Source organism: Phoxinus phoxinus (assembly GCF_949152265.1).
Source record: "Phoxinus phoxinus genome assembly, chromosome: 12".
Classification (NCBI taxonomy): domain Eukaryota; kingdom Metazoa; phylum Chordata; class Actinopteri; order Cypriniformes; family Leuciscidae; genus Phoxinus; species Phoxinus phoxinus.
Genome location: NC_136887.1, coordinates 14,802,714 through 14,817,227, shown reverse-complemented (window position 1 = coordinate 14,817,227; position 14,514 = coordinate 14,802,714). Strand labels below are relative to the sequence as shown.

At 40.7% G+C, this 14,514-nt stretch overlaps 1 protein-coding gene and 1 long non-coding RNA gene across 2 annotated transcripts in view; one reads left to right on the top strand and one right to left on the bottom strand.

Moving 5' to 3' along the window:
* slit3 (slit homolog 3) overlaps window positions 1–11,600 on the top strand; it is a 171,812-nt gene extending 160,212 nt beyond the window's left edge. The window contains exons 31-35 of the mRNA XM_079631727.1: window positions 227–357; window positions 7,730–7,884; window positions 8,050–8,329; window positions 8,408–8,613; window positions 9,727–11,600. Of these exons, the coding sequence (XP_079487853.1) occupies window positions 227–357; window positions 7,730–7,884; window positions 8,050–8,329; window positions 8,408–8,613; window positions 9,727–9,968 (1,014 nt within the window). The 3' untranslated portion in view covers window positions 9,969–11,600. The remainder of the gene's footprint in view (window positions 1–226; window positions 358–7,729; window positions 7,885–8,049; window positions 8,330–8,407; window positions 8,614–9,726) is intronic.
* Window positions 1–14,514, bottom strand: part of LOC307008701 — a 76,969-nt gene that overhangs the window by 12,764 nt on the left and 49,691 nt on the right. The window lies entirely within an intron of this gene.

Here is a 14,514-nt window from a genome sequence, read left to right as displayed (position 1 = left end):
CCATCACAGCTTGCTCGCAGGCGTATCACTTGATGCCCTCGACTAAACAGTGCCAGCCCTACGGAGGTTCTCTCGGTGTGCATGTTGTGTTGAAATAGTGTGCTTATCGCACACTCTTGATTGTTTTCTACATTCTTCTTTTACTTTTTCCAAAAGTATTTCTGCTCTTCTCCCTCACTAATCTTTTCCTGTCTATTTCCCATTTTCTGCCTCTCTGACTTTGTAGGTGGCCACAGATAAGGACAATGGCATTCTGTTGTATAAAGAGGACCATGACCCACTCGCCCTAGAGCTGTACCAGGGACACATTCGTTTGATCTATGATGTTGCCAAGTACCCCCCAACCACAGTGTACAGGTGAGGAGACACACACACTAGGCAATATTTTATTTCTCTTACAAAATATGTGCGATAAGTGTACCTTTAGGGGCACAATACTTTCAGGGGCAGTACCCTTAAAGGGACAACTTTGTACTTTATTTATCCTCAAAAGGATCATAGTGGTACCTTAACAGGCAGTACTCGAAGGTACTAATAAGCACCTTTTAGGGGTAGGTACAACAAAGTTGTCCCTTTAATGGTACCACAGGGAAGTATGATCTGTAGTTTTAACAAAAGCCCTGAAGCTGTCAAAAGTTTTATGACACATGACTTGTGTTGAAAAAAGATACAAATTTTGGAAAAAAATTAATGCGAGTGTAGACTCATTACACTTATGTTACCCCTTAGGGTCCTTTACTTTGAGAATCTTAAACAGTATTGTATGTAACCTGAGAAGAAAAGGCAATCCCAGAATGCACCATGCCAAACTCCAAGATGGTGGATGCGTTGAGGGGAATGTTGATTAAAATGTAATTAAATTCAGTTTTACCCAATATGTGTACTATGTATAAATATATATTTATCTGTGCATTTCATTGTTAGCTTAGTAACATGCTATTGGCAGATTATTGAAATCAGTTGCTGGTCTCCAGTGTCACTAAAGTGGTTCCATTTCAGTTATGATTTTCCCTAAGAAGTCAGCTGCCTGTGTAGTTCACTAGGTTTTGAACCAACACAATCACACTTCTGTTCTACACAATAAATAAACCCATATAGCTAGCTGTTTTTGCTGCACCATAATCTAAACCAGTCTAATCTATATCACTCTAAATTATTTCCATACATCAAAAATACACACTCATTCATCTTCCATAAAAATGAATGAGTTTCAAAGGAGGCACCCTGCTCTCATTCAGAATAGTTTGAGGTTATAAATGCGTGTTTGTGGGTACGTTTGCTCCCTGTTCTCAGGGAGGTTTAATCCCTGTAAGCTCATGGCACATAATAAAACCATATAGGAGCCCCGGGTTTACATGACTGCTTGAATCTGCCTCAGGCGAGAGCTTGCTTCTCTGGTCGGTTCCCATGTGAACACTTCTGTGCTGCAGCCGCCATGATTTCTATGCTCATTGGAGCCCCCATAAACACAGAGCTCTTAGCCCTCACCTTCTGCCCTTTCAGCAGACAACTGGCTTGTTGAGTCTGGCGCAGATGGTGCCTGACTCCGGCCTGGTGGGTCACTGCGGATGTCATTAAGATTGCACAGGCTCTGTAATGGGTTTCAAGAGCCCAGATTCAAGCTTTTAAATCCAGTCTACACACAAACAATGAAAACCTACAGTTTCAAAGCATTTCTAGATAAAACCGGAATTCTTGTCTATGTCTGTTAAGAATGGGTATGTGGTATATATCAGGGTCTCCGGCATTTACGTCTGCAGAAGCAGAGTGTGAACATTTGTGACTGGCAGCTGTTTTAGGAGGCAGTAGAAGCGAACAGCGGTGAGCCGGGTGCCTGCCTGCTTGATGACTTCGTATTGATCGTTCCTGCTGCATAGGGCCACTCTTCCCTTCTGTCTGCAGCAAGGGCTGAATCGATTGCTGTATGAGGGAGTCTCAGCATGGAAAATAACATTTCAACCAGATTCCTTGTCTTTGCAGACCAAGGATGCATACAATTAAAATTAGAAAACCCCGGAATCAACTGCATGTATTTAGAGCAACTTGCAAAGTTTAGCTCCAACTTGCCACAATAGACGTGCCTTGAATTTTCTAGTATGTTTGAAGTCCTGGATTAGCTGGTTCAGGTGTGTTTGATTAGGGTTGCAGCTAAACTCTACAGGATACTGGCCCTCCAGGAGCAGAATTGGTCATCCCTGGCTTAAAATGTCATAGCACATGTATTAACTGCTAGACCAGGACTCCATTGTGTACTTGAACAATTAAATTAGTATGCCGAATTAAGTATATTTTGATGCCAGTCTTTTTGTAGACCATTAGACCCTACTAAATCCAAGATCATGGCACCCTCAGTTAATCATAGGTTTCCAACCCTGCCCCTTGAGGGCTAACATCCTGCAGAGTTTAGCTTCAACCCTAATCAAACACACCTGAACTAGCTAATCAAGGTGTTCGAGGTATAGCAGGTGTGTTGGAGCAGGATTGGAACTGAAGTTTGCAGGAAGGTAGCGCTCCAGGAGCACGATTGGCTACCCCCGTCATAGATCCATGCTCACCCTCTAATTATCTTGTTTTTCCCCAAGTGACATTATGATGTGTGGCTTTGGCAAGTCTGCACCCCATTGTCTTGGGATAAAGAACAGAGTTCACATGTAAGGAGAGGAAGTGCAAGCAGAGAAATTATACTTCCATTTTAATTTAGCTGATTTGGCCATGGCACTACACGGCACACCCCGGTCTGGCAAACATGCTCCTGAGGTCTCCATGTCATAGTTAGTGCTAACAATGTGGAACCAGAGCTAACAGAGCCCCTGAAGAGCCAGCTGCTCAATTTGTAACCCGTCTTACGCCACAATGCTTGGACGTGGGTGCAGCGTATGGGCAGCTCCCTTGCTTTGGTTTTCCCACCATGGAAGCTGCAGTTTTGAGGCTGTGGTTGGAGCATTCCTGAGCCTAGTCTGGTTCAGTGGCTCTCTGCGGGTGCTTGACTTCAAATGTGGAACTGGGTCATAAAGACTCTGTGGGGCGAAGATCAGAGGGGGAAAACTGCAAGATTCCCACACCATCTGCAGGTCCCACTCAGCTCTTCTTACACCTTGCCCCTGCTGAACTTCAGCGAGAGAAGAGATCCCTGACAGGAAAAACAAGGAAATATTATGAAGAAAATGGAAAAGGTGAGAGGGAAAGGGAGGTTCTGGGCGATGGGAAAGAAGACAGAACAGACCCCAGAGAGATGAAGAGTGACTGAGAGCCAATGAAGAGTGAAGGACACTTATCTCTGCAATATGATCCTGCCTCGATGGAAGGTGTGGGTGTGGGTGAGGGGAGAAGAGAGAAGAGAGATGGAGAGACTGATATATGCACTGGGGAGGAGAGTGAAGGAGGCTCTTAACTAGCAGTAATGCCTCATTACCATGAGATGAATGCTTAGGTCCATGCAGCGTGTTAATGTGCTGCCCTTTACTAAATGTCACGCTAATCTGAGTATTAGTTTAAGCAGTGGCGTGGGCAGTTCCTCAGCAGAAACGCCGGTTTGTGGATACATCGCAGGAAATTGAATGAGAAAGTTAGAATTGCAGTGTTCCCTGCCCCCAGCTCCTCAGCGTGGGCTCGCCATCCTGCACCACACCTAACCACAGCTCTAAAAGCAGCTAATGTTTGGCATGTCTACTGGGTTTAACGCTGAACAGTGCTAGGATGAATGGGGAAGGGTCAGAGTATGTTTTTAAGGCCTGTTTTCATTTCACCCGCACTAAGTTCATGTGTGAGCAGAATGTCTGAATGGAGGGAAAGTAGTGGTAATTCAGCCTGAGTAAGATGAGTAAGTAAGATGTTTCCTTGGGTTGAAGAAGACCAAATGGTTGTGGTGTTGTAAGAATGGCTTGGATACGTGCGACAATGCTAATACTATAATAGCAGAAAGAATAGTCAAAGCTGAGGGATGCTAATGCTAACTGTCCACACAAAGAGATTTAGTGTAGCATTAGCATAGGCCTACATAATTTACATTTACGCATTTGCTGATACTTTCGTACAAATATTATCAGCTCTTGCATTCCCTGACAATCAAACCAATGACCGTGGCGTTGCCGTGTCAATGACCAATTGCCGTGGCGTTGCTAGTGCCATGCTTTACTGTTTGAGCTTTAGGAAGGCTATATTATTCTCATCCCAAGGATGGGACTCTTGTCCTTTGCTACTTACAAATTGATGTTAGCGGTTTACTTCAGTCCATATGTAAAGCAAAGCTATTGGTTCCACCACCCCATGATATCTTAAATGCTACATAACCTTGTTTAGCAATTCACGCTCCAAAAAGGCGTAATTGACTTTACATCTGCAGTCTGTTACTCGTAGCTAGTGTAAGCAAATGATAGTGCCGTGTAATTGAATCTGGAAAATGTAAATATGTCTACAGGTCTGCTGATCTAGATAACTCTCCAAGATGAAGGAGTCTGTAATAGTTCCTAACTTTGTGTATGTGTCATTTATAATGCGGTTTTGCTCAAGGAAAAATAGAGTATTTTATTTTCAGCTGACAGGAAATTGACTTCCCCTCGTGTGAGAGGGGTGACATGAGGTTGCTGAAATCTTCCACGGGTTTCTGTTTTTTTTCTATTGAGTTCCATAATGGGCTGCTTGAAGCTAATATGCAGGCTAGCCGCACATCAAAGACACTCCACCTTCTCAACCCCCCCCCCCCCCCCCCCCCATTCTAAAAATATTATGGCCTCAGGATATTTTCTGTCTGTCAGAATATGAACAAAAGGCCAATAGTTATAGTTCATATCTTGAGGAGTTGTTTTCTACTGCCCCCTAGTGGTGCTAGACCCTTCACTGCATAGATTCGAGAGAAAAAATGAAAGCTTCTGTCTCCCGTAGTGAGATTTATGTTCTGATTAAGTCTGTTTTCATTCTTGTAATAGACCCTTCCTCTTCGTTCCATTACATCCCCACTCTCACCACCTTTTCCACAAAATACTCTTCCGATTTCCTTCCCAGCCAGCATGTAGGCCCTCAGACCGACTTAATGAAAGACGGCTGTCAAAACCAGAGACAGTGGATGAAAATGTCCTTATATTATAAAAAAGTTGTTCATCTCGTGTGGTTCTGATGTATCAAATGGACGGGCTTGAGATGTTTGGGGGGTCTCAGCCGGCAGACAGTAGTGTTTGTTGCAAAAGCCTATTTTGAAACAGGAATTGAATTATGGGCCTGTAATGCAAACCACACGTGTGCCTGTGTCGGGTCTTTGTTCAGCCAAGACCTCCGTGAACCGTACCCCCTATATCTGGGGACACTGATCTCTATCCGCACCTATGGCCTCAGCATTTCAGCAATGGAAATGTGCATCGCAAGCCAGCGCAAATACTAACTGCCTCCCCACAAAGCAACAATTAGTTCATTTTAATGCTAGCCTTTGTTTGCTTAATATATTAGCTGGCAATGCTCTGTTGTTTTAGGTGTTTTACCATTTAGTACATATATACGCACATATATTAAATATAGATACAAATAAATGTTTTCATTCATGCATTTATTTATTTTTCCCCAAAGACAGAAAAAGAGGAAAACCTTGTTTAAGGCTGAGGGGAGATTAAGATATACTCTACTCACCACAATATCATTTCTTTCACCCCCTTCTCCTCTCTCTGTTGGTCTCTGGGCTTCTTTGCCAAACCACTGTCTCTAGCTGTCTGTAACTGCTTGTGCTCCATCCAGCAATAACTACTACAATACAGAACCAGGGTTTCTACAGCCGAGCAGACTGAATTCTCATGATCTGTTGTTAGTTCAGAGGATAGTGATAAGTTCATAACCTTAAATCTCACCTTTAAACAAAAGACAATCCTAGAAGTCAGCAGAATCTGGGCCAAACAGCTTGCTACAGTCACTGCAATGTCAGAAACGGGGAGAAATCACCCAGCTGTGCCGGTCAGAGCACGCTGTCATGGTCTATGAGATGTTTCATGGAGGTTTCATGGAACCGGGGAACAAACGGCACTCTTCAATGGTTTAAAAATGACCGTGTGAAACAGAATCGCTCTCAGGCGTTCGCACAGTCACAGTGCCAAACTCAGCAGGATGTGATTTGAGCGTGCTAACTCAAAGAAAGAGTGAACTTATGGCCAACACAAGCTCTCCTTTTCCCACAACATAAGCTCTCTCCATGTCAGCGCCAAATTCACTGGAAATACACCTGACGGAGTGTAATGTGGAAACCATAGCATTTTCAGACAGTGGGGAGATATTCTGTATTGCACATTCAGGCTTTTCACTTGGGCTTAAAACAATACTTTAAAAAGTTAATTTACCCCAGTGGTGACATGATACGGTCAGTTTAAACTGCCGCTAAGGCTAATTTAATAGCTAGCATTTGTGTATCCTAAATACACACATTTAAATAATATTTTTGTAAAATGTGACAAAACATAAGCTTGATGGGAAATGACATTAAAAAAAAAACATTTCACACATGTATCATATTTAATGTCACGTCTACTCTTCACTGACACTGCCTCCTTGGTAAAAAAAAAAAAAGTTTCCTACAATAAGTTTGTAAATTTGTACATTCTACACCTGAGGGACAGTAGTAATTTGTGTAATAAATTCTATGAATTTCAAATAATAAATATTCAAATGGTTATTTCACACTCAGTTCAGATAATCATAGTCATATACCGGTATGTATTGTATATATATATATCAGTGGTGGACCGTCAGGAAGGCCTTGCTGGTTTTATAATATTTATATATATTACAGTGCTATGCATAAGTTTAGACACCCATGCTAAAGTTGACTAAAAAGAGGAATAAAAAATCATCTTTTGGAAATTGAACTTAATGCCTTAATTTAAAAAAATAGGAAAAATCCAACCTTTAAGGACACCAATTTTCGTTGTGAATGAATAATGTATCGTAAATAAATAAATGTTCTTCCTTAAAATACAGGGTGCATAAGTTTGGACACCCCTATGTTAAACTCCCATAGAGGCAGGCAGATTTTTATTTTTAAAGGCCAGTTACTTCATGGATCCAGGATACTCTGCATCCTGATAAAGTTCCCCTGGCCTTTGGAATTAAAATAGCCCCACATCATCACATACCCTTCACCATACCTAGAGATTGGCATGGTTTTATTTCAGTTAGCCTAACAGCTGGTTTGATTTGCATTGAGAGATGATCTTATGGAAAGTACTCCATGCCAATCTCCAGGTATAGTGAAGAGTGTGTGATGATGTGGGGCTATTTTAATTCCAGAGGCCAAGGGAACTTTATCAGGATGCTGAGTATCCTGGATCCATATAGTAACTGGCCTTTAAAAATAAAAATCTGCCTGCCTCTATGGGAGTTTAACATAGGGGTGTCCAAACTTATGCACCCTGTATTTTAAGGAAGAACATTTATTTATTTACGATACATTATTCATTCACAAAGAAAATTGGTGTCCTTAAAGGTTGGATTTTTCCTATTTTTTTAAATTAAGGCATTAAGTTCAATTTCCAAAAGATGATTTTTTATTCCTCTTTTTAGTCAACTTTAGCATGGGTGTCTAAACTTATGCATAGCACTGTATATATTATTATATATATACATTATAATAATTATAAATGTATTAATATAATTATACATTTACTGTATATACTACTACTATATTATATGAATATCATTATTAAATTATATAAATGTAACAGATTTATATTTGTGTCTGTCTTCTGCTTTCTGCCAGTGTGGAGTCCGTGAATGATGGTCTTTTCCACATGGTGGAGGTGCTGATCCAGAATCAGACCCTGAGTTTGGTGGTGGATAAAGGGGCACCAAAAAGCCTGGGCAAACTGCCCCGCCCCCCTGCTGTGGACCACAACACACAACTCTATATAGGCGGTAAGAGTCAAAGACACCTCAGTGTATTTCAAAGGTTTCATAGTGGGTTGCTTTGAGACACAAAATGCTGTCCAAATGTTTTAATGCATAATGATTGCAATGTAAAGCATTTGCCTCTCTATATTGTACGTGTGTGTTAATATTCGCCTGTTGTTCATATTTTAGGGGTTCCGTCTCTGATTGACACGGCAGGCCTGCGAGACCGTCCATTCCAGTCCTTTAACGGCTGTATTCATGACGTACGGCTCAATGGGGAACCCCAAGACCTCGGCGGTGGACCGGCAGGGGTTGATGGCGTCCTGCCGGGCTGTCACTCCTGCGGCGTTTGTGTTCAGGGAGCCTGCAGACAGAGAGGAGAGGCAGGGGTGTCCTGCGAGTGTCCCACCGGCCACAACGGCCCACTGTGTGAACAGATGACCTCCCAGAGCCCCTGTCAGAGCAGCAGGTACACAATCACGCATGTACACAAACACTCACGGTTGTGCTCGTATCAGGCAGTAACGCCCTCTCTCTTCCTGTGCAGGTGTGTGCACGGCGTGTGTGTGCCTAAAGGCTCCTCGTACAGCTGCTCATGTGCAGATGGATACTCTGGCCAGTCCTGTGACAGACGGGAGGAGTCCGCCACATGTAAGGGTCAGCACTGTGTGAACGGAGAGTGCAGAGCGACGGAGAGCGGAGAGCCAGTTTGCCACTGCCAGCCTGGGTACAGCGGGCCGACCTGCGAAACTGGTGAGACACTGCACTGCAAAACATATGCATTATTCTTCAAAACAAGATCATTAATGCATTTCTGGTCCTACTGTGCACAATTCATCAGTGCACGTTATTTTACAAGAAATGTTTTCATAATCTTCCAGCGAGGTTGTGTTTACACTGTTATCTATCTTTTCTTTTGTTATATTCTTTTGGTTTGTAGATCCATTTACCAATAGTTATTTAGTAAGATAATGATCCACACTGAAATACTTCATTACTGTGGCTGTTCTCATAATCTTAAGAATTTAATAATGTACAATGCTTTTCAGATGACTATTTTCACCCAAGCTTTTTTGGGTGGTGAGGAATATTACAATAACATCACATACAATAATATCTCGTTTCAACAGAACGCCACAATAATATTATGTGGTTGTTCTTTTTCTCCATAAGATCTCCATTAGATCTCAAAAAGTAAAAACACTGTTTTATATTTATTCCAAAATAAATAAATACTGCATATACTCTACTGTTAAAACGTTTAAAGTAATAAAAAAAGAAGAAGTACTAAGCCTACTACTTTTATTAAACAAGAATGCATTAAGTGCATCAAAAGTGTTCAAAAGACTCACACTGTTACAAAAACAAATATTTCAAATAAATGCTGTACTTTTGAACTTTCTATTAAAAAAATCCACACAAAAAATGTATCAGGGTTTTCACAAAAATATTAAGCAGCACTATCTTTGACGTTTGATCATAAGATATGTTTCTTGAGCAGCAAATCAGCATATTATTATGATTTCTGAAGGATCATGTGACACTGAAGACTGGAGCAATGATGCTGAAAATTCAGCTTTGCCATCACAAGAATAAATTACATTTCAAAATATATTCAAATAGAAAACAGTTATTTGAAATTGTAATAATATTCCACAATATTACTATATTTACTGTATTTTAAATCAAATAAATGCAACCTCGGTGAGCATAAGAGATTGCAAATGCAGTTTCATTACCATGCCGTACAGAATCCAGAAGAGTGAAGCAACAAGTCAATATGTGACCTGAAAGTCCTTATGTTTATTAATATATTATATAAATGCTTTATCTGATGGCCTGTCCTCTGTCCCCTCCCCCACACAGAGCTGACGTGCCAAGGAGAGATGGTTCGCGAGCTCCTCAAGCGTCACATGGGTCATAAAAACTGCACCTCCACCAGTAAAATCCCGCGGGTGGAGTGTCCTCACGCCTGCCACTCGGGCCTGTGCTGCGCCCCCACCAAGAGCCGGAGACGGAAGGTCAGCTTCAAGTGCTCCGATGGATCGTCCTTTTCCGAGGAGATCGAGACCACCGTGGAGTGCGGCTGCACAAAGTGCCCATTGTAATAATAGAGCGGAAGATGGAGCGGGAAAAGAAAATATATTGTAAAATAAACAAAACACAAATAGAACTTATTTTTATTAAGGGATGTTTTTTTGTTTTTTTTAAAGAAAGAGACTGTTTTTATGATGTTGCTTATATGTGTCAGATGAAAAGTAATTTTTGTATCGTCAAACAAAAAAAACACACGGATTAACATTCCTGAAAATATATGAATTATATAAATATGTATAAATCTATATAAATGTACAACCTAACCTTAAGAATTAATTTGGTCTGTGTATTGCATGTCTATTGTGAAGTGTGAGCGCAGAGACTTTTTGCTGGAGGAGCAGGTGGGCTGAAATGAGCCTGTGTAGCCAATCAGGAGAGGACTGTCTAGACTCTCTATCACAGGAAGTGGTGAGCCAACTTCCTGTGCTCTGGTGGCAAAAAAAAACAAAAAAAGAACTGCTTCCTAACGGACCTCAGAGAACTCGCCTGCAGATTTCAAGGACAGAGCTTCCAGTGGGATGGGCTGATATTTTGTACTTTGGGTGTTTTATGTTGTTGTTTTAGTTGTTGTTTTTTTAGCTTTGGTCCATCAGAGAGAGACGTGGAAAGCTCATCGGTTTACAAGCTGCAACTCATCCGAGTGAATTGTTTGCATGACTGCATGGAGAAGTTAAATGTGAACTTGTGACATGCTGCGGTCATGCAGTAAAGCTATTGTAGTAACTGTGACAGTTACCTGCTCTAAATCTGTTTTACGTGTACAGTTAAACTCCACATGCATTCCCATTGTCACAGCATCGGCAGGTGATACAGGTCACCGCATCTCTGGTGCAAAGCACTTCATACTGACGTAGTATTCCGTCATAACCGTCCTTTACTAAAATATTAAATGCAAATATATTACACCCATTACTACTGTATTGTTTTATGTGTACCATTTTTTTTTTTTTTTTACGATTTCTTACTCGGAGAGAGCGAGGTCTATAGATTTTCCAAAGGAAAAGCTAAGCAGTGTTAATGAATTTTCAGCCTCGTTCTGTCTCGCCCCCCCGTTCGTCACGTGCTGTTGAATAAAGGTACAAGCAGATTTCGGAATCTACAGTGAACAATGTAACTGAGCTTGTGCAAGAAGTGTCGTGTTAGCACCACTAATCAGAAGACTGGTGGTCATACGGTGCATTTTCTAATAATGTTTAGTTAAATATGAATTAGAGAGTGGTGATTAACTTACAGTGAATGTTGAATTAAACTTGTAATGAAATACAGGGTTGGAGTTTTTGTGATTCTTTTTTTTTTGTGTAAGCTTTTTTTTTTTTTTTTTTTTTACCTGAAACCAGTATCGAGTTCAAAAAGAAAAGAAAAGAATCAATCGTTTGTTGGTCAAATAAGATAAAGAGTGTAATTTTTTTCTCTGTTAAAATGATTGTTCCTTTTCCAGTATTATAGTCAGACCACACAGTTCCCTAAAGAGTAATCTCTGTGGCCCTCATACTTCCCTCGGGTCATTTTGACCCGAAACTCTTTTATTTTTTTATTTTTTTATTGAGTGTTCATTACAGTGGTCCAAGACCTTAGGATTTAGTCGCACTTGAACCACGAATACACACAAAAAATATTGGATGGATTCGAGTTAATGTGGTTGTAATAAAAAAAAGTAACAAATCCTTCTCTCTATCTCTATCCTTCTCTCTATCAATTTGACCCCCTTAGGAATGAATGGAATGCTTCAGTATACATAGAAAACCCTAAAAAAAAAAAGAAAAAAAAAAGATAAACTCAAGAATTGGCTTTAGGGCCCAGTGGAACGGCTCATTTGCTCCAAACAGAGCTTTAAGGCCATCTAGTGGCAAGAGCCATGAAATATCATGTTATATTTGTTTTGTTCCACAAGAGGTCGTTAGAGACACCCAATGTGAGATATTTTGAGCTGGTTATGCATGTATTGAAGAGTTATTTTGAATTTAAGTTGAAAGAATGTGAAGAATGTGCTTAAATTATAATATTTTTTTGATACAATCTAGTAATTAAAAGGCACATAAAAAATATCCAACAAATGCATTAAAAATAGAAAAACAATATTTTCAAAAAGACATGATATAAGCTTTCTGGAAAGGCTTCGGGTCATTTTTGACTCGTGAGGGAAGGATTTGTTACATGATGCGATGAGAGTTAAACATATTTATCTATTTTTTAAGAGACTTGACATGACCCAAATTACATTTCAATGATATATTTCCAATCACCAATCATAATCAACTGAACACCTTTTAGACCGTCACAGGGAATTCATGCTCTCTGTGAAGAGAAGGTGTATTTAGGAGTGTTGTCCACTAGATGGAGGTATACACCAAGTTGCTGTGAGTCTGAACGTCTCTCGCAGGCATTGAGGGGGTTAGTGCCTGAATACTGTTGATCATTTTGGTCGAGGTTAGGAGGATTTGTCCGTCACTAATCCTGGACACAAAGGACAACTCTGATTACAGCCGTGTTCTTGATGGGCAGACAGCTCCATAGGACTATATAATTTCCAATTAGTCAGTGAACTCTGATATATTTTCTTGAATTTTGATACGTTTTTCCTGCAGTACGTAGGCTATAGACCACAAACCTGTGTGACCTGTTGTTGTTGAATAACTGGATCCTGATTTTTTTTTTAGTATGCACTCAGTAAGTTTTTGTTTTTGTTCACTGCTCTTTGCCCCAATGGTCTGCTTTTGACACATATTGATATGGATGCATTAAGTTTCAGATCTCATGCTACATTATTATACAACAGTTAGTTAACATTCGTTTCTCGAATCTGGTCTAAGCGGCCTTCCATACTATTTCCTCAATTAAAGCAATGGCAGAAACCAGAGCATGTGAGCGAAGCGGAGCACGTGTGACGCTCAGCTCAATATTCCGCTCAATGCGCGTGCGCTCCACTCAGTCGCTCGCGTCCCAAGCGAACGCTCCACTGATGAATCGCTCACGCTCACCGTTAAAACAAATCCCGCTCAGACATAAAACGTCTCTGTAGGCTACTTGCTTTCTGTTTGTAGGCTACTTTGTAATGGATATCTGGAATAAATGTATAAATTACAGTAGCTAGGATTGTAAATAGCAGTTATTTCGGGGTGATTCTGAATAAAAGTCTGTTCTTTTTAATGCATTAAATTAACTTAATTAAAAAAAAATGTCTAGTCCTTTGGCAAACGTGCCTATTAAATGCAATAACTGAAAAGGTATATTTGATTTTCGTTATTTTATTTCCTTGAACATAACTGCAGTTGCAAAACAGGCATATTAAAACGCCGCACGCACACACACACACACACAAACAAGATGCAATGCATGTATAACTTCACAAAACACATCTGGACTATCATGCTCATATAAGCACCCACAGGTGAAATGCACTTAACAACATCTTATCAAAGCACACCTGGATGATTTACTGGCATTAGTAAAAGAAACGCGCGTTCTAAAGTTTAAGTAGACCTAAACTGCGGGCAATTGACCGTTCGCAAAAGCCGCGCCCCTTAGTTATTGTTACTACGCCCGTCAAACAATTGAGAACCATAGTCATGGCTGGGTTGAGATCCATACATTAAGTGATTGGTTTTGGAGTAATGCAGCAAACATATCCTCCAGGGCACGACAGAAAGTATAGACAGAATAGCGCACGGGAGCACATGCACAAAACAGTTTTGTAAAATTATACATCAATCATTTTTATTTGATCATATATCATTTTACAAAACTGTTTTGCGCATGTGCTCCCGCGCGCGCTATTTCAGTCACAACACTGCAATCACAGGACGCGCTGAAACCATCAACTCTCGGTGCTGTTCTCTTCATTCATAACTCGTAGCCTACTGAGAAGGATATATTTGTGTGAATACTTGTGCAACTGCGCGAACTTTGTTTTGAAGTTTTGATGTTTGAGTTCCAGAGGAATTTGTGACTGTGTAACTGTTACCTGTTCAACCACATCAAAGTTTCGTAATTAAGTAAGTCCGTGCTTTTTCTCTTTTTTTCCCTCTTGTTTGCTGACTGATGAGGGGGCCGCAGTGCCTTAGTGAAACGGTGTTTGTACATGTAGCCAATTTTTTTTATTATAGTTGCCAGCAATCATAAAATATAGCATATGAAAAAAATATATATAAAAAAAAGGTGAGAAACGGAACTTGGGTCTGGCTTAAAATATAACCGTAATGTTTGGGTCGGGTCAGGTTAAATTATTTCGGGTACGGGCCGGGTTCGGGATTAAGTTTTAAACCCGTGCAGACCTCACTGCCATAGGCGCATCGTTTCACTACCTTGCTGAAATCGCAATGTTTGACGGAGGTCCTTCTCCTTAGTTACAGTTGCTGAGCTAGGATTGGACGAGAACCGTTCGAGGGCGGGGTTTTGCGAACTGTCAATTGCGTCTATTTAAAAACAATATTTGAACTCCATAACAAACCCACTATTGCTTTAGCTAATTCAACGATTCTCGAACTAGCAAATCACAATAGGGCATTCTGGATTGAGCGAGCGGCGCTGAGCGGACGGAGCGAGCGGAGCGGAATCTTC